At 38.6% G+C, this 26,767-nt stretch overlaps 1 protein-coding gene across 1 annotated transcript in view; it reads right to left on the bottom strand.

Annotated features, from left to right (window-relative positions):
- Window positions 1-4,030: 4,030 nt before the first annotated feature.
- GPALPP1 (GPALPP motifs containing 1) overlaps window positions 4,031-26,767 on the bottom strand; it is a 39,293-nt gene continuing 16,556 nt past the window's right edge. Inside the window, exons 5-9 of the mRNA XM_080799538.1 lie at window positions 21,017-21,148; window positions 20,429-20,593; window positions 15,161-15,259; window positions 8,099-8,317; window positions 4,031-7,337 (exon numbers count right to left, since the gene is read on the bottom strand). Of these exons, the coding sequence (XP_080655664.1) occupies window positions 8,099-8,317; window positions 15,161-15,259; window positions 20,429-20,593; window positions 21,017-21,148 (615 nt within the window). The 3' untranslated portion in view covers window positions 4,031-7,337. The remainder of the gene's footprint in view (window positions 7,338-8,098; window positions 8,318-15,160; window positions 15,260-20,428; window positions 20,594-21,016; window positions 21,149-26,767) is intronic.

Here is a 26,767-nt window from a genome sequence, read left to right as displayed (position 1 = left end):
GACTTCATTTCTCATCTACGTTGTGCTCAGTGTGCTTCTTGATGTCAGAAGGTCTGATGGAAGCCAAGAAGCAGGAGATAAGGACTATCTTACTGGGTGGAACCTTATCTGGCTCAGGTATCTGTAAAGCATTTCAGTTATGCATGCTCCCTCCCCACACACAGACTCATCACCCCGAGACCTGGACCAGAAGATACCTAATGGGAGAGTCACATGCCCAGGTAGTAATACTGATAACCTGGGGAGAACTGACAGGCAGTTGGGTGGTATCCTATTTTGGAAAACAGAATATGGGTATTATTATTATTATTATTATTATTTTAAGATTTTTTTTATTTATTTAACAGAGAGACAGTGAGAGAGGGAACACAAGCAGGGGGAGTGGGAGGGGGAGAAGCAGGCTTCCTGCTGAGCAGGGAGCCCAATTCGGGGCTCGATCCCAGGACCCCGGGTCCATGACCTGAGCCAAAGGCAAACAGTCAACTGACTGAGCCACCCAGGCACCCCAGAATACTGGTATTCTCATTGGAATATGGGTAGGAATGAAAATTGAGATGGGGGCTAACCCAAGCATCAGCTGTTTTTGCATTTGTAGCTTGTGTTACTTTGTGTCCAGATATAGCACTTTTATTTTCTTTGAGGGAACTACCCTCCCAACATTGAAGTCTGTCTGTGCGGTTGGGTAGGATTTAGCTTTACAGGAAGGGGATGTGAGCCAGCCTGGGTAACTGGGTGCTCTCTCTCCTGACCGTGATTGATTCACGGATGAACAAATGACCAAAGCTTGTCCTTGGAGCCAATTAGCATTAGTCCTTGGGCTTTGACTGGATTTAATGGGGAGAAGTTTTCTTTTCATTGGGTTGCAAAGCTGGTAGGCTGTTGCTTTAAAGGTGCTGCTATCCACCGTTGTCACCAACTAGGAAGCCCATGCAACCATCAAGTCCACACAAAGGAGAGCAGGCTGAGGGACAGGGACAGAATCCTGTTGGCATAATTTGGGCCTTCAGATCCAGTTGTACCTAAAACCAGGTCTACATTCTAGACTTTTCATTACATTACATTACGAAAGATAAATTATCTTTTTTTTTTTTTAATTGCTGAAGCCAGTTTGAGTTAGATTTCTTTCACTTGCTGCCAAGAGTCCTGATAAATACAGGACTACTCTGAGATAATAAGGAAGGAATGGGTATATCTACGGAAGTCCGTGCGGGTTTATCATCCAGGGGTCTACAATGATAACCATTATTGATTGTTGGATTTTGTGCTAATTGTTTACATCTGTCATTTCCATAATCCTCATAGCAGCCTGTGAGGTATTACCGGTCTCATTTTAAGACAAATTTGGCTGAAATAGGTTAGGGAAATTTCTCAAGTCTACACAGCTAGTGGCAGAGCTCGGATTCCATTCTAGGCTGCCATTTCCAATGTTTTTGCTCTTAATTAGTTTAGTGTAGCTAACTCCCCTATGTTAGTGAGGGCTCTGTGCCCGGTGATAGAAGGAGCACATCTGTTTTCATCTCAGGGCATTGACTGTATGAAGAGAAAACTTTAGGACTCAATACCTTATCATATGGCCTGTTTGGCCAACATTACTCCATCCTAAGGAAACCAAATGGAAGTTGTTGATAGTAGAAGGGTGGTTATCAAAGACTTGAAATGAGTTTTGCAGTTCTTTTTAATATTCTAGTGTAGGTCCTTGAAATTTTTCAGCCTTAACACAATCATGCCCCTTTGTTTCTTTTTGCCATTTTTAAAATCTGTCATCTTTCTTTTGTTAGCAAATGCAGAAAATGGTATCTAAAAGTAAACCCATGGGATACCTGGGTGGCTCAGTTGGTTAAGCAGCTGCCTTCGGCTCAGGTCATGATCCCAGCATCCTGGGATCGAGTCCCACATCGAGATCCTTGCTTGGCAAGGAGCCTGCTTCTCCCTCTGCCTCTGCCTGTGCTCGCTCACTCTCTCTCCCTCTCTCTCTCTCTGACAAATAAATAAATAAAATCTTTAAAAAAAAAATAAAAGTAAACCCACTTGCTTTCAAAGTTCTTTAGTTAAGATAATTAGCTGTCAAGGCACGGTTATCTATGACCTCAAAGCACTTCGGTAACACTTATGAATTTTGCTAAGGAAAAGTCATAAGGCAGAGACTACCTCTGGAGTTTGTCATTAGCATCCATTGGGCGGGCCCCTGGCCCTTTCAGTGTTTTTTGCTTCCAGGGTATTCAGTGATCTCATGGGACCCAACAGCCAGGGACAAGAATCTTATAACCTAACTATTCCTAAAGACTCCTCCATTTTATTTTATTTTATTTATTTGCCAGAAAGAGAACAAGCAGGGGGAGCAGCAGGCTTGCTCCCACTAAGCAAGGAGCCAGATGTGGAACTTAATCGCAGGGCCCCAGGATTATGACCTGAGCCGAAGGCAGACGCTTAACAAACTGAGCCACCCAGGCATCCCAAGATTCTTCCATTTTAAAAGTAGCCTAAGAGAAGGCAGTCTAATGAAACCAAATTATCACTGACAGTAGAATTTTGAGCCCTGAGGTAGCAGGCTGGGAAAAATGTTTGAAGAATAAAGCCTTTTAGGCATCGATTTAGTCAATAGAAATGACAATCCACTCTTCATAATGCAAGTTATTGCTGGTACTTGTGATTGTAGCTATGCAACATAAAATGATTATGTAGATAAGTAGTGCAGTGATTCTCAAACTTGAGTTTACAAAGAATGACCTGGGAAATTGTTAAGAACAGAGATTCCCTGACTCTAACCTCAAACATTTCCATTCAAGAGGGGTTGGCCCGGGAACCCGCATTTATCAATCTCCTCAGGTGATTCTGATCAATTTCCTCAGGCGGCCCAAGGATCACAAATTAAGAAAAAATTAAATGAAAATATTCTTCCACGTCCTGGAATTCTAAAGATTAATTACTCAATTGGTATCTGTTGCATTCATCTGGTGCTATTTACCTCTTAAAAATAATATATATAATCCTTAATAATTAGGCCCATGAGGAGGAAATGAACAATAATTCATGACAAATTTTGAAAAAACAGAAAAACGACTCCACCTCTACTTAAAATAATAAGTTTTGGTGACACGTATGGGAAGAAGTTCAATGTGTTAATTTTCTGCTGAGGACATGAGTACATGCTGTCTTCAGAGCACTGGGCCTAAAGGGTGAATTCAGACATGGTTGGGAAATTCAGACTTAGCCAGGAGGGTAGATCTTTGGTATTAGGACCCATCTGGCTAACTCCTATGTGAGGTTTATGACTTGGCTAAAGCATACTCTCCTCTGGGAGGCTTCCTTTCACCTTCTAAACCTGGGTCAGATGCCCCTGTATGGGGTTCCTAGCATCAGCAGCAGGGATCAACCTTGAGCCCCCATATTTCTTATATACCGCCCACACTAGTACAGTTCTTCAAACAGTTCCCAACTAATGCTTCAAGGCCTTTGCATGTGTGGTCAGTACTGCTCACACTGCTAGCATCTTTTTCATTTTTAGGTTTCAGCTTAAGTGACGTCTCTTCAGAAAGACTTTCCTTACCATTTTACATAAAAGGTTTCTTGTCCTCAACTAACCCTATATAATAAAAAATCAGGATGTTATAAAAAGGGGGGATTAACCTCCCCACCCCAAATTAAAAAAGAACACATGCTTTCTGGAAGAATCTGGGAAGTAGAGAAAGGAAAAAAAAAGGTGATCATCAAACACCCCTGAAAACACGCACCAACCGTTCTAAAGCCTTATGATACATACAACAATGGAATCTTGGTTATAAGCCAGCTCTAGCCTCTCTTGGGTCATGATGCTCTTAACAGCATTTCCAATTTGCCTTGCATGTCTAAAGAAACAGTTACTGTTTGTAGTTAGATTGGGATAATGAAAATGTGGCAAGTGAGGTTTCTTCCTAAAATGATCTGATTGGCCAGAATGGGTTTTTGTGGAATATTTTTTTTGCTAGTATTGCTGGCTTCAGACAAATTAATTATATTAAAAGAGAACAAAAATAAAAGACCACAACTTCTCAGATAGAGATGAAACTTTATTTATACGTAAAAAATTATACACCAGGAATTCTTTTCTAAAAAGTATTTTTCTGTAGAGTTCAAAATGAAAAGATTCAAAGGGGCAGTGTATAGCTCTTTATAGTATTTTACAAACTAGAGTCACAGTTGAACAATTTTTTAAGCTGCAAAAAAATATACCTCTCCTATAATAGGAAATGCATGACTTCTGTAACCGCAGACTTAAATCTCACGATGGCATCAAAAGCCAAAGTAAAATAAATCAATATCATGAAAGAGAAGACCTGGCACTGATGTTACACAGGCACTATTTCTAACCACTTCCCCCCACGTTAATTCTTCCTCTGAGCTACGTAACTCAACAGAGAATTGCTTTTTCTGACAATGCTTATCTTTAGCATGGAAGTACAAAAGAGAAATGACAGAACTCTTGTAGACAGTTTAACAATTCATCTCCCATGATCATTCATTTCTGAGTAATAATATTAACATTATCCACCCTATATAAGAAATAAAAAGTGCCGTCATGTTTGGGGACCAAATAATTTATAGAATAACTACTAATCTATTCTGGAGCATATAAGTTTTGGCACCATGTCAATCTCAAACTCACTTCTTTTTTTTTTTTTTTAAGATTTTATTTATTTACTTGACAGAGAGACAGCAAGAGAGGGAACACAAGCAGGGGGAGTAGGAGAGGGAGAAGCAGGCCTCCCACTGAGCAGGGAGCCTGATGCGGGGCTTGATCCCAGGACCCGGGGACCATGACCCAAGCCGAAGGGAGACACTCAACAGACTGAGCCACATCCAGGTGTCCCTCTCAACCTCACTTTTAAATAAGTCATTAAGTCAGAGAACTATTAAAAAGTTTAAGAGATAAATTAAATGTCAAATGGTTGCTATATTCAAAGATGATTAAAAACTTCTAGTAAGAAGCTTTTTTTTTTTTTAAGAGCAGGGCTTAATTTACAATATTTTGCCCAATATAAAAAGGCTTTAATTTATCTGATAATGAATGGGTGAAGCCATCATCTCTCACCTTCTGTCCCCATTCCCAATTCTCTCACTTTCTAAAGTAACCATTTATTTATCAGTAATGTTATTTGTGGAAGTAACTCAATCTGAGATGACGATTTACAGAGGTGGACAAAAATCATGTAATTTCAGGTACAATGAACTTAGATGTCACCTTCAACGGAAAAGAAAGTTAAAGTATTTGCTTCACCCTTTGAACTGAGTGTTGCTCTTTTTTCTTCTTCATTTTTAAGTTTCAAAGGAGGTCGCAGTTCTAGAAAACTTAGCCAAGAAGTATAGGAAATTAAAAAGTTCTTATTAGAAGATGTCAACAATGCCAATTTTCTGCCAGATGGATGGAGACTTGATTTAAGTAGGCTTTTCACCACTTTGGAAGAGGGGAGGGGCTGACATGAGCACCTTTCCATTCTGTGTAAATAGCAACTCTGTTCTGTTATCAACGCTGTTATATTGGGTGTAGTCCCTGTTGGGGGGAGGGACATAAAAACCTCCCCTCTGGCCTTACATTTGATTAAAACTGTCCCGAGGTGGCGAGAAGCAATAAGGTGGTAACTCATGGAAAGCATTAGGTTGAAAGAAGAGGTTTTTCTCCCTTTTGCTGAGGACAAAGATGCTTCAAGGTGAGGGGAAAAACAGTAAATAGGTGATACAGAAGTATCCTATCTCCTTAAGATGAAGAAAACAAAGAAAAATAAGTAACCAAAGGTGACATTTTTACTTTAAAAAATACCAAGTTTCCCAAAAATATATGTCAGGAATTCATACAAGGATGAGGAACTAGAAAACATTTCTTCCTTTCATTGGCAAAAAATTGTAACAAAATTAAATAAGAGCAATGGATGCTTTTACACAAAATTTTGGTTCAGAAAATATTACTCACTAAAAATGAGATCTTAGGCAAACGGTAGTTCTGTTCAAGTTCTGAGACAAGAGGCTTTCTCGGTTTGCTTGGGAGAATAATTCATCGTTTTAGTAGCTACACTCCTTGAGTAGGCTACTGTTTAGGCTGATATCATAAAAGCAAAGAATAATTTGTGCCATAATCTGAAGAGGTCACTCAATTGTCATAAAGCCTAAATGAATAAGGGATCAGAATGTTTTTCCACTGAAACCTCACACTTCCCACCTCGTCTCTCATTTTGTGTTTTTTCCCCATAGAAAACAAAAAACAAAACCCCTTATGCTTTATCAATACTAGACCACAGAACTAGTGAACAATTAGAATGGATCTGTAAGAAAACATAACTTAGAGAATTTGAATTTAGGATTTAACCATTTAGAATATTCTATTTAACATTCTGACAGACAGTACCTCAAGCATTACAAACTTACATACTCTCATTAGGGTGGTTATGATTAGCGTGTCCATTTATATTTTTGTATTCAGGGATTAGGAACTTGATTTTTTTAAGAGACTATTCATGACTGATAAACAAAAGATCAGTTTCCAATAAATTAGCTAAAATCTGTTAAATATAAAAGGGTAAAATAAGATCATCGCAAAGCAAAGTTTAAAGACTTAATTAGAAAGCTTTGGCTGAGACCATGGAGACCAAGTCTTAGACTTCACACCGCTAATGCTTAATGGCATATTTTGTCCCTCATATTGCCTCCCCCAGAAATACTTATTAATATTGGAAAAATCAATATAGTTTTCCTTAGCACATGAGATAATGCAGAGGCCCTTCTTCTTGACTTAAAAACCAACCAACCAAAATAGAAAAACAAAAGCCCAAACAAATAAAAAGCCCTGATTGCCCAAACAAGCAAAATGTGAACAAAACAGATGAAACCTCTGAGCCCTCTATTTGTAAATGTGTATTCACGGTTTAGAGGGAAAAACCAAACAATTTCAAATTCATCGATTTACTGCAAGGACCCGGCACATTTACTCCAGGGGCAGGTGAGTAATATTTGATGAGGAGGTCTAAGCTTTGGTGGGGATTTGGTGGATAGTCCTGACCAAGATCTTACAGGAGGATACTTGCGAGACACCACAAAAATTAGGGAACAGATGGGAGAGCCTCAAAATAATTATTTGAAGAAAAGCCCACACTTCCTCAGAAGCCAAAGACACATAAAATTCTACTCCACATAAGAAATACTGACTAGGTTTCCACAGAACTTACAGGATAGACACACAAGGTAAGTTTGTATGGTTTTTAAGACTGAAGTCATCTCTAATCTCAAGAAACTCAAAACAAAGGGATAAAGGTGGATAGACAGATAAAAGCGTATTCTTCAACTTTTCTTCACTGCACAGGGAAATCCCCCTGAAGAATAAGAAAGTTCAGTAAGTTGGAAAATATTTCTAACTTTAACTGTATTTTCCTTTATTTTTTTAGATTTTATTTTTAAGTAATCTCTACACGCCAACATGGGGCTCAAACTCACAACCTTGTGAATATGAGTCACATGCTCCACTGACTCCCTGTAGGCGTCCCTGTATTTTCTTTCAAAGCCACATTTTAATATTGATACAGGTTTCATACAATTAAAAATGCTCAAGATTTTAAGAAGCAACCTCAGCTTTTACATAATTCCTTACTCACCTTTACGAACTCTTGTCAGACTGGGCTGTGGATGAAGGATATAATGATTTTGAACTTAAGCTTAACTTACAGAGAAGCATTCAAAGCAAAGAATGTTTTCTAACTGATCTTGTTTAACACAGAGATTATAAATACATCTCCTTTCTTCGTTCTTTAAAAAAGCATGCATATTTAACCAAGCTTCAAATCACTCATTCTTTTCCCATTTCTTATAAACTAAACTTTAACTTTAGTGTCTTTAATAGCAATGCCTGATTAATAGCAATGCCTGAAGACAAAGCTACTTTTCCAGTAAACTACATTTTTTATCCCACAGGGCTGAATATTCAAAAATCATGATCCACTTATCAAAAAAGATTTTCATGTTTATAATCTACTTTATTATAAAAGGAAATAGATTTTTACATACAACTATTTCTGGATAACAGAGTATTTAGAAAAGTTCAAGTTTATCAGTTTGAAAATAGACCTCCCATACTTACTTATAAAAACATACTGCCTTTGCCATGTGAAAATCTGGTGTTTAGTTCTCTAGATTTCTTTATCAGAGCTTTTTTCTGAGCTTCATCAAACCGATTAACCTTGAGATCTTTATCACGGTCAAATGGTATTCTTTCTTGGGGCTTATTTTTTTCTTCAGCAGCTTTATTCTTTAATTTTTTATGATGAATGTCCATAAGAGATTCTGATCTTTTTGATTCCTGGGGGAGAGCAAGAGAGTAGAAATGAAAATCTTTGTCTAGATTGTGGACAGAATAGGATCATGAAGCAAAATGATTAAGCAGTAATGATGAAATTAAGGAGGGCTTTTTACAGACCCTGTCAAGTGTTGCCAAATCCAAGACAGGATCCATGAAGAAAATATGTAGCGGAGGCAAATTCAATTCAACCATAATGAAGATACTACTAACTACTGTTACATAATATTAATAAAAAAAAAAAAAGGCAAGGCAGAGAGGAAATACATTTTGAAATAACCACGTGTGGTGTGTCATAATTAGAGTCCAAGCCAACAGCATGGGTGAGGAGGGAAGAGCAATTACGTCATCACTGAGGAGCTTGGGTAAAGAGTCGTAGATGCGCTGGTCAGCCGCCTGAACAGGTGCACAGGAAGCAAAGGGTGTGGCCGGGCCAACGCAGAAACAAGGGCAAACCCAAAAAATAATGGCACAGGAGTGACAGAATTCAAGGCCCGTTCAGGATATACTGGCATATTCCATAAGCTAAGAGATTTTTGTTCCTTTCAGTTTTCTGTTCTTTCTCTTACATCTCTCGTTCTCTTTCTTCTTAGTTGGGACAGGTGCTCACGGTTTCAAATATACCTAGTAGGATGAGGTCTGGGCAAAGGCCATTAGTTTCAGTGGGGGCAGATGTGGGCCTGCGGGCTACAGAGAGTGAGGTTCATGTGGTACAAAGACATGGATAATTTTAAGGTTATCTACCCACAATGCTCAACTTCTTCATGTAACCTCACTTAAAATTGACTTGTTCCATAATGCATCTTGCTATCTTGATCTCTCCCCTTTTATTATAGCCCTTTGCCACTTCACAAAGGAGAGGCCTCTCAGAATCTTACTGTAAGAATACTGCCTAGGAGAGCAAGTCTCCAAGGTTTCAAGCAAAAAATGTGAAATAACTGAGGTAGTGAGATACTGTAAACACAGGAAGGCTTTGGTTCTTCTGTGTGTGTGTGTGTTTTAAGACTTTTATTTATTTAGAGAGTAGGAGTCGGTGGGGGCAGAAGGAGAGGATCTTCTTCTAAAAAAGATTACTTGATAGAGAGAGAGATAGGGAGAGAGAGAGAGAGAGAGCGCGCGGGAGCGAGCCTGAGCAGAGGGAGAGAATCTCAAGTAGACTCCCCACTTACTGGGGAACCTGAAGTGAGGCTTGATCTCACAACCCAGAGATCATGACTTGAGTGGAAATCAAGTCAGATGCTTAACCAAACTGAGCCACCGAGGCGCCCTGTTCTGTGTCTCAAACATATTTCTTTTAAGTGTGTGGTGTCCCTCAGAAATTGGTGTTTTGGTTTTTGTTTGAATGTTCTGTGCTCAGACAGACTGAATAGAAGGGCAGTGGAAGAAAGGGCAATTTTTGCTTAGCAATGACATCTCTTCCAGGCCCTACCCTGTTAAAGAATGTGTTTGAGAGCAAAGAAGTAAAGACAGTGAAAGCAATATAACACTGGTAAGAAACACTGAAAATGGCAGCATCCTATTTCATCCAAGAGACAAACTATCATGCCCACCTATCTACTTCAGAATTCCGAAGTGTCACTGGGATAATCATTAACACATCTATTTGAATGGAAAAATGAAGTAAGATTTTCTGACAGAAAGTGAGTCTTAATTGGCTGATTTAGCAACCAGAACCAACTTTGCCCATTAGGTCATGTGGTAGTTATTCCCCATCAACTGAATAAGCTCAATCTGGAGCTGTAGGTTTTAGCAGAATGTACAAAAGATGTTATGTTGGGACACCTGGGTGGCGCAGTCAGTTGATTGTCTGTCTTTGGCTCAGGTCACAATCCCAGGGTTCTGAAATCAAGTCCCACATCAGGCTCTTTGCTCAGCAATGAGCCTGTTTCTTCCTCTGCCTGCTGCTCCCCCTGCTTGTACTCTCGCTTTCTCTCTCCCCGGTGCTCTCTCTCTCTGGCAATTAAAAAAAAAAAAATCTTAAAAAAAAAAGATATTACGTTAGTTTAGTATTTATTTGAACTACCACTACCATTTTCCTAACCCTTCTCACTCATTTCATAAATCTTCGTAAAATCTTTCAGAAACAAATTGATTTGCAAGACAAGTGCTTTCCACTTTTTTTTTTTAAGATTTATTTTAGAGTGTGCATGTGAGGTGGGGAGGGGCAGAGGGAGAGGGAGAGACATTTGTCAATATTATCATAAAAGATTTTCAAGTGTAAGAGACTTCCATTATGAAAAAATTCTGTGGCAGAAGAGAAAATTATGAATTCAAGGAGAAAAAAGGATGAAATAAAACTGTCAAATGTTAAGAAAGTGCTTGTTTGGATATATTTTTTAATGGCTAATAACTGATACTGAATTGCTATGGCACTTGGATTCCATTTGAAACATTGAACAGAGTAATACCCTATACTATACATTTTTTGTAATTACTGTAACTTACAATAAAAATTTTTAGATGTTAAGGATAAAGGTTTCTTTTAGGGGATACCAAGCAAAAACACCTGAAGACTGCTGGTCTCCACTCCTGCCTGAAAAGAAATACAGATTCCTGAGCCCCGATGGTAGATTTTGTGAATCTAAATTGCCAACTGTGAGTCTCAGAAACCCGTGCTTTTAAAAATCAGAGGAGAGAGAAAGCAAGACAAAGGCCATGAAGAGCAGGGTTAATTGTAGGACGAGGAACTATAATGTATTATATATATATAAATGTACAAATGTAAGAAAGCCACACTAGAAAACCTTACTCTTTTAGCATCATTTCTCCACATTTTCCCCTCCCTTCCTCATGAATGAGAAAAAACCTCATTAGTGGGGTAGTAAAGCTGAAGGTAGACAGGCTATCAAGAGCTGGCAGGGGGAAGGCCTGAAGATGTAAGAAGGTGCTGGAGAAAACAGAGAACAAGGTTTGAAAGAGATGTGTGGCGATGTGAGAGAGAATGAAGCTGTAGAGGCCCTATTTCACCTCGAGCCACTTGAAGAACAGGATTGATACCGATGATCAAAACTGCACAAAAGGATGGGGTGCCTGGCTGGCTCAGTCGGTTAAGTGTCCGACTCTTGATTTCAGCTCAGGTCACAATCTCAAGGTCTTGAGATTAAGCCCCGCGTCAACTTGTTCTTCCTCTCCCTCTGCTCCCCCGTCCCTCTCTTAAAAAAAAACAAAACAAAACGGGAAACTGCACAAAAGGTAACAAAATCAAACAAAAAAGGAGGAACAAAGATGGCAGGCTTCAATTTACCGATGCCCTATATTAGTAAGTTAAACACCAATAAAGACAGGACTACATTAAACCACTGGATTACTACAATCAATTCAAACGATTCAAGTGCTCAAATTTGTTAAGATAAATGAGCTGTTTTGTCTGCAGCTTCAGGGAACATGAATTCATGTTTCAGCGTAATTTGCACATTGTGACCCCCAGGACCAAACCAATGCTGGAGCTACAAAAAAAATTATGAAAACAACCAGAAACAGTCAATTCACTAAAAATCACCCTGAGGACAATTCATGTACAGAGCAATTTGCTAAATGACCGATTTGCTGATTTACCAAATTTAATCATTTAACAAAATGTGTGTTTTATAACAATTTCTAAAAGCCAGTGCAATTTATTTTGAATGAGATCATTTTTTAGCTGCTTTTGAAAATTCACGCTAAGAGTCTAGTTTTTGTTTTTGTTTTTGTTTTTTTGTCTTCATGGTAATACTTTAAAAGTGTGTTCGATTTATCCAAACTAAGAGTTAGAGAGTGGTCTTAAGACTATTACTATTTTGAAAAGTAAATCTTGCGAATAAAATTTCAGCATAAGATTATAACTATAAACTTTTTGGTATATTTTTAAAATTTATTTTATTTTATTTTGTTTTAGAGAGAGAGAGAGAGAGTATGTGAGAGGAGCTGGGGGGAGGGGCAGAGAGAGAATCTTAAGCAGGCTCTATGCCCAGCACAGAACCCAGCTTGGGGCTCGATCAAAATCTGGAACATTTCTATCACCGAGAACACTTTGCCTCTTCCTAGTCAACGCCCACACCCCCACTCCTACAATGAGTATTCTGCTTTTTTTCAACCACAGACCCATTCTGCTTAATGTAGAGCATCATTTAAATGGATGGTGCAGTATGTACTTCCTTGTACATACTTCCTTGTACTCAGTGTAATGACTTTGAGACTCATCCAAGTTGTTCCATCTATCTGTAATTTGTTTCTTTTTATTGCTGAGTAGTATTTCACTGCATTCAGTTTTTCTTTCTCTTATTGATGAACATCTGAACTGTCCATAGAATGTTGCTTATATGAACAAAGCTTCCATGAACATTCTTATAGAAGTCTTTTTTCAATGTGCAAATCTTATTTTTAGTTTAAATTCAGTTAATTAACATATAGTGTATTATTAGTTTCATAGGTAGAGTTTCTTTTCCTTTTTCAAGATTTTATTTATTTGTCAGAAAGCAAGAGAGAGAGATCACAAGCAGGAGGAGCAGCAGGCAGAGGGAGAAGCAGGGTCCCCGCTGAACAGGGAGCTCGATGCGGGACTCGATCCCAGGACCCTGGGATCATGATCTGAGCTGAAGGCCGATGCTTAACTGACTGAGCTAACCAGGAATTCAGTTTCTTCTAGAAGTCTTTTTGAGGACATTAAAAATAAAGCATATTCAAGTCTTTGTGTGAATAGGTTTTCATTTGCCTTAAGTAGATAGATGACCAAGGGTGAAACTATAAGGTCAGGGGATAGATGTATGTTTACTATTGGAAATGCCTATTTGGAAAAAGGCCCAGCTCATTGATTTTTAGCTAGTATTTTCTAACAGAACTCACTAGAGCTATAATTTTGCCTCTAAGTACCACCTGATAGTGCACTGCCCACATTTTTGATATGTAGTATTTTTGTGTTATTCACGTCTACGTATTTTCTAACTTCCATTATCATGTTGTCCTTCATGCAAAATTTAAATTCTGAATTTTTCTAATTTCAAGTTGTACAAGGCTTTTAAATTATTCCAGATTTTAACTTAAATTCCTTGTGGTCAGAGAACAAGGTTTTAATGACAGTAATTCTTCCAGTTTTATTGAGATTTGATTCTTAAGCTGGTCAAGTTTCATACATACTCCATTGTGGGTTGAGTTTTGGTCAGTTTCAAAAAAAATGTTTCATGTATGCTTCACTGTTTGTATACTGGTCTACACAGGTCCAATTAATCATGCTAACTATATTTTTAATGCTTGCAGAACTTTTCATTAACTAATACATTGGGAACAGAGGTAATTTTCCTTAGACACCTGAACACTGTAGGGCCCAAAGGGTCTGGTGATTTACATTTAGCTGGACCACTCACCAGTTTTTGTTTTGTTTTTAAAGTAAGAGAATATAATGAAATAACAAAATGTTAACTAAACACTGTTTAGTTTATAAATTTAGATTGAACTGTGTCTTAAAAACCATTTTTCTTCCATATTTAAATCTTCACATCGAACATTCCAAATCGGCTCATAATTTAAAATATGAACTGAGGATCTCTAGGAGTTAGTAGGGCTCTTGCTTTCTTTTGTTGTTGTTGTTTAGTTGTTATGCCATAATCATAAACTTAACTCTGCAATCCGGCTGGACTTGGAAGGGGGCCAAGGAAAATACGGAATCCATTAGCACTGCAGCAAGAGCACAAAGATTACCGGATACTTCGAGCAGATGGAGGTGGAGGGTTGCTTTCCTGGGCTACAGAAGGAATGGTCTGCTAGCTAAGGTAAAATACAAGTCAAATTTATTAGGTGTGTCTACAGTCAGCAATAGTGATCTTGCTGGTCTTGCCGTTTCTGGCCCCAAACTGCCCCATGGCGTGCACAGTATTCCTGCCCTCTCACCTTGCCCGAGACCACCGGCCTGCCGCCCAACCACTCCGTGTGGGCGGTTCCGATAAAAACCTGGCAAGTGTTTATGTGGGGTGCAGCCGTTGGACAAGATGCCAGGACCTGTGTGCTTCAGGACGAAATTCTCGTCAGCGAAGTTCTCTTCCTGGACGGACAGGCCACCAGTGCCAGTACGGGGTGGGAAGTCCCCAGCCTGGCATAGAAGTGCCAGAATGATCCTGTGAAAGCTGGCACCTTTATCACCAAATCCTTTCTCCCCAGAGCTCAGAGCACAGAAGTTCTCTGCTGTGTTTGGAACCTGGTCTGAAACAGCTCCAAGGTGAGGTGGTCCGAGGCTCCCTGTCCAGGGCGACGTCACAGAACATGGTGGGACTGACCATGGCTGGACGGTGCAGGGCCCCTGGTGGAGTGGGGAGTGGCTGCAGGGCAGGAGATCTTGCTTCTGATCATCTGTTTCTAATCTCTACAAATTAAATTTCTAACATATGACTTAAGTAAAATACAAACTGAAAATATTATACAAATACATTAAAAAATCCTATAAATAGGATTTTATATAAAGACATGTAACACAACAGAGTGGAATATTTCTCAGGGCAGTTGTACAGAAAAAGACCAAGCTAAAAAGGAAGACATAGAAAAGAAAGAAAAACAAGAAAGAGAAAAAATATGAGAAGAACACTGAAGGATAGAAAAAAAATAAGAGCTTAGGGGCACCTGGGTGGCACAGTCAGTCTGACTCTTGGTTTCGGCTCATGTTGTGATCTCAGGGTCTTGGGATCAATCCACAAGTCAGGCTCGGCGCTCAGTGTGGGGTCTGCTTGGAATTCTCTCTCTCCCTCTCTCTCTGCCCCTCCCCCCACTCATGCGTGCTCGCTCTCTCTCAAATAAATAAATATTTAAAAAACAATGAAACTTAAGACCACTCTGTTAAAAAAAAGAAAAAAAGAAAAGCTTATATATTTTATTCTTACTTACATTGTATGAGGATACCTGTTCAGCCAATCTCTTTTCCCTTCCTGACAATGTATGTTCTTCATCCTTCTTATTAAATGACTTCCTTGCTTCTTGTGTTTCCTGAAGAATGAACACAGGTAACACATTACTGAACCATATATTTAAGAAAAACTAAAAAAGAAATATTATTTTTACTCAGATTGAGTTCTAAGAGACTAAACTAAGATTGTTGAATCTTTTCCTACTAGGAATATATATATACATATAGTTGATAAGGCATCAGTTGGTGTTCTACTCTATGATTTTCTTGAAAACAAGGAAGAAACCTATCCAATCAACTAACTGGAAGAAACCAATTATTTATCAAACTCACAAAGGAGTCTGACAAACAATGATGAGATGTAGGAGAGAAAATGAGGCTTTAAGAAATCCTACGGGGGGGGGGGGCGCCTGGGTGGCTCAGTGGGTTAAAGCCTCTGCCTTTGGCTCAGGTCATGATCCCAGGGTCCTGGGATCGAGCCCCACATCGGGCTCTCTGCTGAGCGGAGAGCCTGCTTCCTCCTCTCTCTCCCTGCCTGCCTCTCTGACCACTTGTGATCTCTGTCTGTCAAATAAATAAATAAAATCTTAAAAAAAAAAAAAAGAAAAGAAATCCTACAGGGGCGGCTGGATGGCTCAGTTGGTAGAGCATGCGACTCTTGATCTCGGGGTTACAAGTTTGAGCCCCACATTGGGTACAGAGATTACTTAAAAATAAAATTAGAAAAAAAAAGAAAGAAATTCTGCATTATCTGTTTTTAAAACTAGTAAAATCACTCGAGGAGACAAAATAAAGAGAAAAGGTTTAAAAGTTTAGAAAAGAAATAAAACTATCTTTATTCATGGATGACATGATTGTTTATATAGAAAATTCCAAAACATCTACAAAAATACTCCTGGAACTAATAAGCAAGTACACTATAGCAAAGCTGCAGGACACAAGGTCAATATACAAAATATACCAACAATGAACAACTGGAATTTGAACTTAAAAAAAAAAAAACACAACATTAACAACACTGCATATACAAGATGAAGTGCTGATATAAATTTCCAACAAATCTCACAAGCATATTTGTATACTGTTGTTATCTGCTTAAGAAAACCAAGGAAGTCATCTACAATTTTTAATCTTAATAATGTACAAAACGGGTGCCTGGCTGGCTCAGTTGGTAGAGCATGGTGACTCTCAATCTCAGGGTTGTGAGTTCAAGCCCTAAGTTGGGCATGGAGCCTACTTAAAAAAAAATTCTACAGGGACACCTGGGTGGCTCAGTCAGTTAAGCCCCTGTCTTCCACTCAGGTCATTATCCCAGAGTCCTGGGACCGAGTCCTGCATCAGGCTCCTTGCTCAGCCGGGAGCCTGCTTCTTCCTCTGCCTGCTCTGCTTGCCACTCCTGCTTGTGCTCTCTCTCTCTGACAAATAAAGAAATAAAGTCTTAAAAATAATTGTACAATTATTGTACAAAAATAATTGTACAAAACAATGCTGTATTTAATAAAGCACTGTTAAAAACAGGACTTTCTCATAAAAAATTTTCCTAGAAAACAGATGCTTTCATTTATAAATATTAAGGAAGAAATGATGTTATGGTAAGATAGAGATAAAACCTGACCATTTAATATTAAGAGTTAATAGATCTAGTCAAGACTGGGAGGTGAGGGCATAACAGAAGTCTGTCAATTTATAATGAACACTTCCATTTCTTTCTAAAGAGCCATCTTACTTCTTTTAGGCCATGTTGGCTAAGTGAATGTGAGAACTTAGTAGCTTAGTCTCCACTTAGCTTAATCTCCACCTAGTGGAGATTATGCTGGGAAGTAAAATATTAAAAAAGAAAGATGAGTAGAAGAAATAAAAAATACACGAAAACAAATGAAAATGAAAACACAATGGTCCAAAACCTCTGGAATGCAGCCAAAGCAGTCCTCATAAGAAAGTGTCTAGCAATACAGGTCTATCTCAAGAAGGAAGAAAAATCACAAACAATCTAATCCTACACCCAAAGAAGCTAGAAAAAGAATGGAAAATGAAGCCTAAAGGCAGCAGAGACTAACAATTACAGCAGAAAAAAATGACAGAAAATAAAAAATAGCAGAACATATCAATGAAACCAGGAGCTGATTCTTAAAAAAAAAAGATAATAAATAAAATAAAATTAATAATCCTCTAGCCACACCTATCAAGAAGAAAAGAGAAAGGACCCAAATAAATAAAATCATGAGAGAGGAAAAATAACAACCAACACCCCAGAAATATAAACAATCATAAGAGAATATTATGAAAACTATATGCCAACAAATTGGACAATCTAGAAGAAATGGATAAATTCCTAGAAACATTCAAATTACTAAAACTGAAGCAGGAAGAAACAAAAAAGTTAACAGACTGATAACAAAAGTTCAAGACCAGATAGATGGCTTCACAGAGAATTCTAACAAACATTTAAAGAAGAGTTAAAATCTATTCTCAAAAAGTAGAAAACTTCCAAATTCATTCTATGAGGCCAGCATTACCCTGATACTAAAACCAGATAAAGATAGCACTAAAAAAAGAGAACTATGGGGCACCAGGGTGGCGCAATCAGTTAAGCATCTCAGCTCAGGTCTTGATCTCAGGGTCGTGAATTCAAGCCCTGCACTGGGCTCTGCACTGGGCAGAATGCCTACTTAAAGTTAAAAAAATAAATAAATAAATAAATAAAAGAGAGAAAGAGAGAGGGAGAGAGAGAATGACAGGCCAGCATTCCTGGTGAACACAAATGTAGAAATTCTCAACAAAATACTAGAAAACCAAATCCAACAATACATTAAAAGAATCATTCACTATGATCAAGTGGGATTTATTCCTAGGTTGCAAGGGTGGTTCAATATTTGCAGATCAATCAACGTGAGGCATCACATTAATAAAAGAAAGGGTAAGAACCATATGATCATTTCAGCAGATGCGGAAAAAGCATCTGACAAAGTACAACATCCATTCATGATAAAAATCCTCAACAAGGTAGGTTTAGAGGGAACATAACCTCAACATAATAAAGGCCATATATGAAAAAACCACAGCCAAGATCATCCTAAATGGGGAAAAACAGAGCTTTTCCCTCGAAGGTCAGGAATACCACAGGGATGTCCACTCTCACCACTTTTATTTAACATAGTACTGGAAGTCGCAGCCACAGCAACCAGACAACAAAAAGAAAGAAAAGGGATCCAAGTCAATAAGGAAGAAGTGAAGCTTTCACTATTCCTATGACATGATACTCTATATAGAAAACCCAAAAGACTCCCCCTCCACCAAACACTACTAAACTGATAAATGAATTCAGTAAAGTCATATAGAACAAAATCAATGTATGGGAATCTGTTGCATTGCTATACAACATAACGAAGCAAGAGAAAGAGAAATTAAGGAATCAATCCCATTTAGAAATGTACCCTTATTACCTAGTAATAAACCTAACTAAAGAGGTGAAAGACCTGTACTCTGGAAACTATAAAACACTGATGAAAGAAATTCAAGATGACACAAAGAAATGGAAAGACATTTCAGGCTCACAGACTGGAAGAACGAGTAGTTAAAATGTCCATACTACTCAAAGCAATTTATGTATTTAATGCTACCCCTATCAAAACACCAAGAGCATTTTTCACAGAGCTAGAACCAGCAGTTCTCACATCTGCATGCAAACACAAAAGATGCCAAATAGCCAAAGCAACCTCAAAACAGAAGAAGCTGGTGGCATCACAATTCTGCACTTCAAGCTCTATTACAAAGCTGTGATCATCAAGACAGTATGGTACTGGCACAAAAACAGACACACAGATCAACGGAACAGAATAGAGAGCCCAGAAGTGAAGAACCTACAAGTATATGGTCAATAAATCTTCAACAAAGCAGGGAAGAATATCCACCAGGAAAAAAGATGTTTCTTCAACAAATGGTGTTGGGAAAACCAGACAGCAACATGCAAAAGAATGAAATTGGACCACTTTCTTACACCACACATGAAAATAAATTCAACGAGGATTCAAGACCTAACTGTGAGACCTGAAACCATAAAAATCCTAGAAGAGAACACAAGCAGTAACTTCTTTGACATCAGTCTTAGCAGCTTCGTTTCGGTATGTCTCCTGAGGCAAGGGAAACAAAATAAAAAAATAAAAAATAAACTACTGGGACTACTTCAAAAATGAACAGCTCTCTGACACTGATACTATATAGTTCATGCCATAAACACAAATCTGTGGTACTATATGCTTAACATTGTACAGCATAAAATATAAGGAGTTTTAATAATCTCTATGAGTTCACTGTAAAACTCAGAAAAACACTTTCAGTACTGAAAAGGAAAGGATCTAAAGAACTCAATCCTGAGGCGCCTGGGTGGCTCAGTGGGTTAAAGCCTCTGCCTTCGGCTCAGGTCATGATCCCAGGGTCCTGGGATCGAGCCCCGCATCGGGCTCTCTGCTCAGCAGGGAGCCTGCTTCCTCCTCTCTCTGCCTGCTTCTCTGCCTACTTGTGATCTCTGTCTGTCAAGAGAATAAATAAAATCTTTAAAAATAAAAAATAAAATAAAGAACTCAATCCCAGGGCCTAAAATCACTGTGTTGTTTAATTTCCATTTGCTCCATTTTCTGTCATATTGTCCTCTGAAGAAGAGTCCTTGCATATCTGCCTATATGCTAATCTATTTGCCTATAATGAGGAACAGAAGGACAGAGAAAAGCACAACTAAATGTAGGCATGAATAAATCCATGTAAACAAGGGAATGTCTTTTTTGAAACAATCTTAAAGGCTAAATTACAAAAATTCCAATAGATTTTTGTAAAAGACCAGTTAAGAAAGAGTAGAAAGGCACTCCAACATTAGTCATTCAAAGTGTGCCGCTCACTTCCACATCTCTTTTGTTACCTCCTCTCCTGTTACAGGTAGGTCTAGAATAGAAGTATTGTTCATTACTTACCAGCCCTCTAATTCCAGAAACGTTGACCTCTAAAAAGTTGGTTTCTTCTGTATGAAATGAAGTCGAGAAGTCTTATCTCTGGGTTTTCTTGAGATGTAAATGAGACAGTTCACTGGGACACAGTAAGCAACTGTGTCACTTTCTTTATTTTCTTTCAGGGGGAACTCTGTATTTTCCTTTTGGAATCATAATTTTAAAAATAGTACCCTGAGACGATTGTGCCTTATATCCTTGCAAAATAGAGTGAACGTGGGCAGAAATACATGAACAAACAAACCCTCTCACCTTGGCTTTCTTCTCCCTGTCTGCTGGAGTGTCTGTCCAGACTGATCGATCTCCAGATTTGTCATCGGCCCTTCTCTTAAAAGTTCTGGGCCCAAGACCAAAGTCTTTCATTTCTGGAGGAAGCTCAGTCATCCATGACTCTCTTGTCATTGGTTTAGATGAATCCTTTAAGAGAAGTAAATAGTCAAAAAAAAAAAGGTAGCCTGGACAGTGTGTTGTGTGTGTGTGTGTGTGTGTGTGTGTGTTTAAAATTCTCTGTAAATGGCCATGTTTTTCAACTGAGGCTTTAAGGTTAAAAAATATACTTTAAGAGAAAGAATTTAATATAAAGAATTGATACTTTGTCATATACGTTATAAATACCTTCATCTAATTTATCATTTTTCGGACTTTGTTACCTTTTGCCATACAGAACTTTTTAGATAGACAAATTTGCCAGTCTTTTCCTTTACCAGCTTCTGGGTTGCCTTGCTCCTAAATTTTCCTTATATACATACATGTCTATATTTTTTTTCATGTCTATTTTTAAAATTTAGATTTTTAATTCACTTAGTCTATCTCTCAGAGTACAGTCTCTTTAAAACTTACATTGTCTCCTTTAGTCAGTTTCTCTTTCATTCGCTGGGCCCTTTTTTCAAACTCTGTTGTGACACTATAGTTAACTGGTCCTTTGGCAGGCATTGGTCCAACAATGTCCTCATCTTCACTGCTATCTGTTTCCTTTTGAAATAAGACATTACCTTTAAGCCAGGAACAGAGCTACAGGTTACAGAAAATGATCCTAAATTACTTAAAATTTTGCCGAAACTGATTACCTAGAGACACTGAAACAAAAATGCAAACAACATATTGCTAACCACTGAACAATGAGGACTTTTCCCTCACCTTCCTAAAGCTCACAATAGAGACGGCAAATCCACACAATGTGCATTGTCCCCGCCCTCCCCTGTTCATAGCAGACCTCATTAAATGATTTCAGCTTTCTTCCTGATGGACACAGATGTGGCCTCACAATTCTTCTCAAAGTAATAGTCCAGGTAATTACTACTAGTTGGTCAGAGATGACACAACTTGAAACCATTTTCTTTCCTGGTACAGAAAAAGCTCTTTGGAATAAAGCTCTTGGAAGCTCATACAGCTCTTGGAAGCTGTATGAGCCTTTATGACTCAGCAAGGTGCACAGAAATGAATGCTATACAACAGCTCACAGATACTGGCCCCAAAGAGTTAACTTCGTTTCTAAAACACTCCCTTGACCCTAAACACGTTAGTATTGTAATAAGTGAATTCAATTTGCTCTCAATAAATCTTCTGAATAAAGGGTTTGTATGTTAGACTCTGTGTTAAAATCTAGATACTCTAGGGCTTCAAGCAGTCCTTGGCCTCAAGGAAGAGGTAGGTTAAGATGAACAACAATAAGATATTTGTCCTCCAGCTCGGATGGGCAGCTTCTTGCTTGAATTTTTTAAAATTATCAGGATCAAGTTCATTTGTGTTGTTTACATTTTCCCCACTAGCTACTCAGTGGTAACTTTGTATCTGTGGTTTCTTCTCTGCACCCTTAAAGCAATTGCTATTGGTACAAACAGTCAGATAATTATATATTATCTCTTGGCTTACTCTAAATCACACACACACACACACACACACACACACACACTTTCTCTAACAGTGGACTTTGGTATACAATGCATCATTTGATCCTTATAACACAATTGTAGAAAGACATTATTATTCCTGTTTTCTTTTCCAGGAAACCTAGGTTTGGAGAAGTCTATTTAGGAAGGTTAAACAACCTGTTCAAGGTTACAGAACTGGTATTTAAGATGAAAATATTCTAAGATAAAGGCCAGTGTATGTTTTCTACCTATACTAGAGACGCTCCTCTATTTTTTTTTTTTTTAATTTCAGTTGTTAATATTTAACCTTAAGTGTTTATAGCTCATCTCTATCAGGGTAGGCTCCTTGATGTCAAACATTTTTATAAAGATATTTATAGCCCTTACAAAATAATACTTGGTGACATAAAATGAGGAAATATAAAAGATACAATGAACTTTTACAACTATAAGAGGCATGACATTAAAATAGTATTAAAATATGGGATAAGCGAATGTTATTTTTACTTCCATCTAACAAGAGATGATTTTATAAAGATAGAATTCGGCACATCTTGCACGTCTTGTTAGGATGAATCCTGGAATTTTTAGAAATAAAGATCACTTAGGGGCTGGGAGTTATAAACTAAGGGAGCAAAATGATAATCAGGCCCAACATACTAAACTGAAAAAGAGAAACTGGAATCATAATCCAAATCTAATCTAGATATCTAATCATTTTGGTATCCTGGTTGAGTTAAAATTAGGTGAATTATTTTATCTAGAAATACAGTAGAAATCATATACCTTTATACTGTGGGCTGCAGTTAGAACTAGTTTCAAGGCCTCGATCTGCTATCGTATTAGCATGTGACCTCAGGAGTGCTATTTAGCCTTTTTAGGCCTTGGTTTTTTGTCTTTTATTTATTTATGTATTTTAAGATTTATTTTAGAGAGAGAGAGAAACAGAGACAGTGGGGGGCGGGGAGAGCAGAGGGAGAGAGAGAATCCTCAAGCAAACTCCCCGTTAAGCATGGAGTCTGATGTGGGGCTCGATCCCAGGACCCTGGGATCATGGCCTGAGCCGAAATCAAGAGCTGGCTGCTTAACTGACTGAGCCACCCAGGTATTCTGGCTTTTTGTCTTTTCAGATGGGGATTATAACAGCTCCAACCAGTAACTACTCTAACAGAACCCTGTTTTTGTTCATCCTCTTAGGGGCCATGCCTTTCTAAGGAACCTGGGAACTTCTCTAACTCCTAGGGAAAAATGTTGGTAATTCTAAGCCAGTCCATTTGGTTGAATTCCTCTTGCCCAAATGACAGGCTTGGGCATGTGATCCAATTCTGGCCAAAGAAACCTGAGGACAGGTCTACAGGAAACCTGGAAAGGTGTTCCTTCCTCTACAAAAGGGGCACAGGGTAAGATCATTCCCTCCTCTGTCTGAACATTGGCATGTGCGTGGGAATCTTAGAACTTTGACAAGCTTCCTGGTATAATGAAGGGTCACCCTAAGAGGAATGAACATACTGTAGATGACAGAAAAGATGGAAAAAGCTGCAGTCCCAGATATCATTTAGGCTGCTCAATCAACCAACCTAGAATGACCCTAGTTGTATACCTTTTATTACATATGAAACACATTCTCCTTATTTTGGGAATATAGATAATAATAGATGGCCCAGGCAATTACATAAACAGCCCATTTGCTAATAAAATAGGCTAGGACAAAGTTCCATTTTGAGTAGGATTTTGATATTTGCAGCTAAAAGCTTTCTGGCTGACACCATTTCCCAGGATTGTTGTTTTAATTAAATTAAATTTATGTGGTCTGGGAATATAATTAAGTCATGTAAATATATGTTTATGTTGTGCTATGCAGTGTCAGGCTTATGGCAAGTGCTCAACGAATGCTAAATATTAGTACTATTATGTATGTCTTAATTTAGGGATTTATGTTGTGAATGAGAGACTAAGAGAAGCCCCTCTTTGAAAAAGTAAAATATGAAAACAAGAAGTGTTTTTTGAAAAAGGTTTCATTAGAAGGAAATTATAAAGCAAGTAATTCAGAACCAAGAGTACAACCAAGTGCAACAGGTATGTGATGGTGTAAGCCCTGCCCTACCATTACCCCTCACCCTTTGCTAAGAGAAGTAGAAAATATAGAATAGATACCACCAGGGAATTATATAAAGTATCCACCTGCTATCTAGGTGAGTTAGGACAAAATTCCAAGCATGAATAAAACTGAATTATGCTTGAACAAATTTTTTGGAAAATGTAGTTCACAACTAACACTCATGTATCCTCACCCAAATCCATCAGCTGCTAACATTTTACAGTATTTATCTTTCTTTTCCTTGCCCCTCTCTGTGTGAGGCAGACAGACAGACAGACATATTGGGAATCATCTGAAAGTAGGTTATGGAGAGCATGAAACTTCCTTCCCACATTCCAAGGGCTGCAAGTTATATTTCTCCAGGACTCTTTTTTTGCAGAGTGGAACCTGGAGGCTGTGGGTTTTATTCAGAGACTTCAATTCCCTCTCCTCTGCCTGCACAGCCGAAGCTACAGCTCTGGTCCCCAAGCCCAACTCTAGGGCTTATGGCTGGCTTCCCTAAAACCACCCTGGTCCTCTGCTGTGTAAGCTTGTGTTTCCTGCTCTAGCTCTGAATTCTCTCAATGTCACTAGCAGCTAAAGATTTCCCTTTCTTTCTTTGGAGCTTAGCTGTGTATTAACTTTGTTGCTATTCCCCCCCCCCCCCCCCCCCCCGCCTGGGCATTTCTTTGTGTTTGTGGCAGGGAACCCCGAGCATGACCTGCCAGCTCAGTCTTCCATGTGCCTGGAGGTACTTCCTCTGGTAATGTATTCCTGTATTTAGCAACCTTGCTAGAAAGATTTCTTATACTATAAGAAATATACTTACACTAAATAAATACTTACACTAAATTTAAATACTTACTTAAATTTAAATACTTACACTAAACTTTTCAAAGATACTCTCATGGCATCAGTAGTGAAGATGGTAAGAATGATGACAATGATGAGAGCTCTTGTAAGTTGAATACCTACTGTTCTGACTTAATCCTTGCAACAATCCTCTAAGATAAGGAAAATAACCCGCATGATACTGACGTGAAACTGAGCTTGTCCAGGATTCCAAGCTCCAATGGCTCTTGCCTTCTCTCTTTTTCCTCCAACCTCAATGGACTTCTTAAATCCTAACTCTCCCTCTCCACACTCTTTTGCCTTCAAAGAAGATATCTGTATGTTCTGGAACAATCTTTCCTGCCCTCTTTGATGAGATATCTCCAACTCATCAATCTTTAGACATTTTCTCAAAGACTTTTTCTTATTTCTTTAGATTAGTTTAGAGTAGGCTGTCATGGTTCCACTGTATTTTGTTTCACCTTTTGAATCACTCTTAATGTTAGATTTTTGTTTAGTGTCTGTGTTCCCCACTACACTACAGGTGTGATTAGCTGGGACTATGTCTAATTTATTCATTCATTCAACAAACGCTTCTGAATGTCCACTAGAGAGAAGACAAAAATCTCTGTCCTCAACAGACTCACATTCTAGGGGGCAGAGGTCATCAATAAATAAAAAGAAGCAGTAAAATAAATGGTTTCACTGTTGGTGGGAATGCAAGTTGGTGCAGCCACTTTGGAGAACAGTGTGGAGATTCCTCAAGAAATTAAAAATTAAAAATAGAGCTTCCCTATGACCCTGCAATTGCACTACTGGGTATTTACCCCAAGGATACAGATGTAGTGAAAAGAAGGGCCATCTGTACCCCAATGTTCATAGCAGCAATGGCCACGGTCGCCAAACTGTGGAAAGAACCAAGATGCCCTTCAACGGACAAATGGATAAGGAAGATGTGGTCCATATACACTATGGAGTATTATGCCTCCATCAGAAAGGACGAATACCCAACTTTTGTAGCAACATGGACGGGACTGGAAGAGATTATGCCGAGTGAAATAAGTCAAGCAGAGAGAGTCAATTATCATATGGTTTCACTTCTTTGTGGAGCATAACAAACAACATGGAGGACAAGGGTAGATGGAGAGAAGGGAGTTGAGGGAAATTGGAAGGGGAGGTGAACCATGAGAGACTATGGACTCTGAAAAACAACCCGAGGGTTTCGAAGGGGTGGGGGGTGGGAGGTTGGGGGAACCAGGTGGTGGGTACTAGGGAGGGCAATGAAACAATGAATACTGTTAGGCTGAAAAGAAATAAAACATTAAAAAAAAATAAATGGTGTCTGAGGTGGTGACAGATGCTCTGGAGAAAATTAAAGGAGGGAAGGAGAGAGGAATTGGGGGAAGAGCAATTTTGAATTAGGAGGTTAGAAATGACCTCATTAAGGTGACATTCCAGCCAAAAACTGAAGTTCTTGGAGGCAAGCCACATAGATATCTAGGGGAAGACCATTTTGGAGAGACTTACAGGCATCAACACTCTGGGGTAGGAGCCTCCCCAGCCTATGTGAGGAGGAACACCAAGGAGCACAGTGTGGTCAGATTAAAATAAGAGGGGAAATCAGGGAGTTAAAGGAGACCAGACTGTAGAGGGGGCCCCGGGCTTTGGCTCTTATGCAGAGACAGGAGGAGAATCCGATGGTTTTGGGTATGAGTGACACGATCTGACTTCATTTTATTCGGCCACTCTAGCAGCTGTATTGAGAAGAGGCAGCAGAAAAACAAGGGATAAAGTATCAAGACCAACAAAACA

This window comes from Martes martes, assembly GCF_963455335.1.
Source record: "Martes martes genome assembly, chromosome: 3".
Lineage (NCBI taxonomy): Eukaryota > Metazoa > Chordata > Mammalia > Carnivora > Mustelidae > Martes > Martes martes.
Note: the sequence above shows the minus strand (reverse complement) of the source record. Positions and strands in the feature narration are given on the sequence as shown.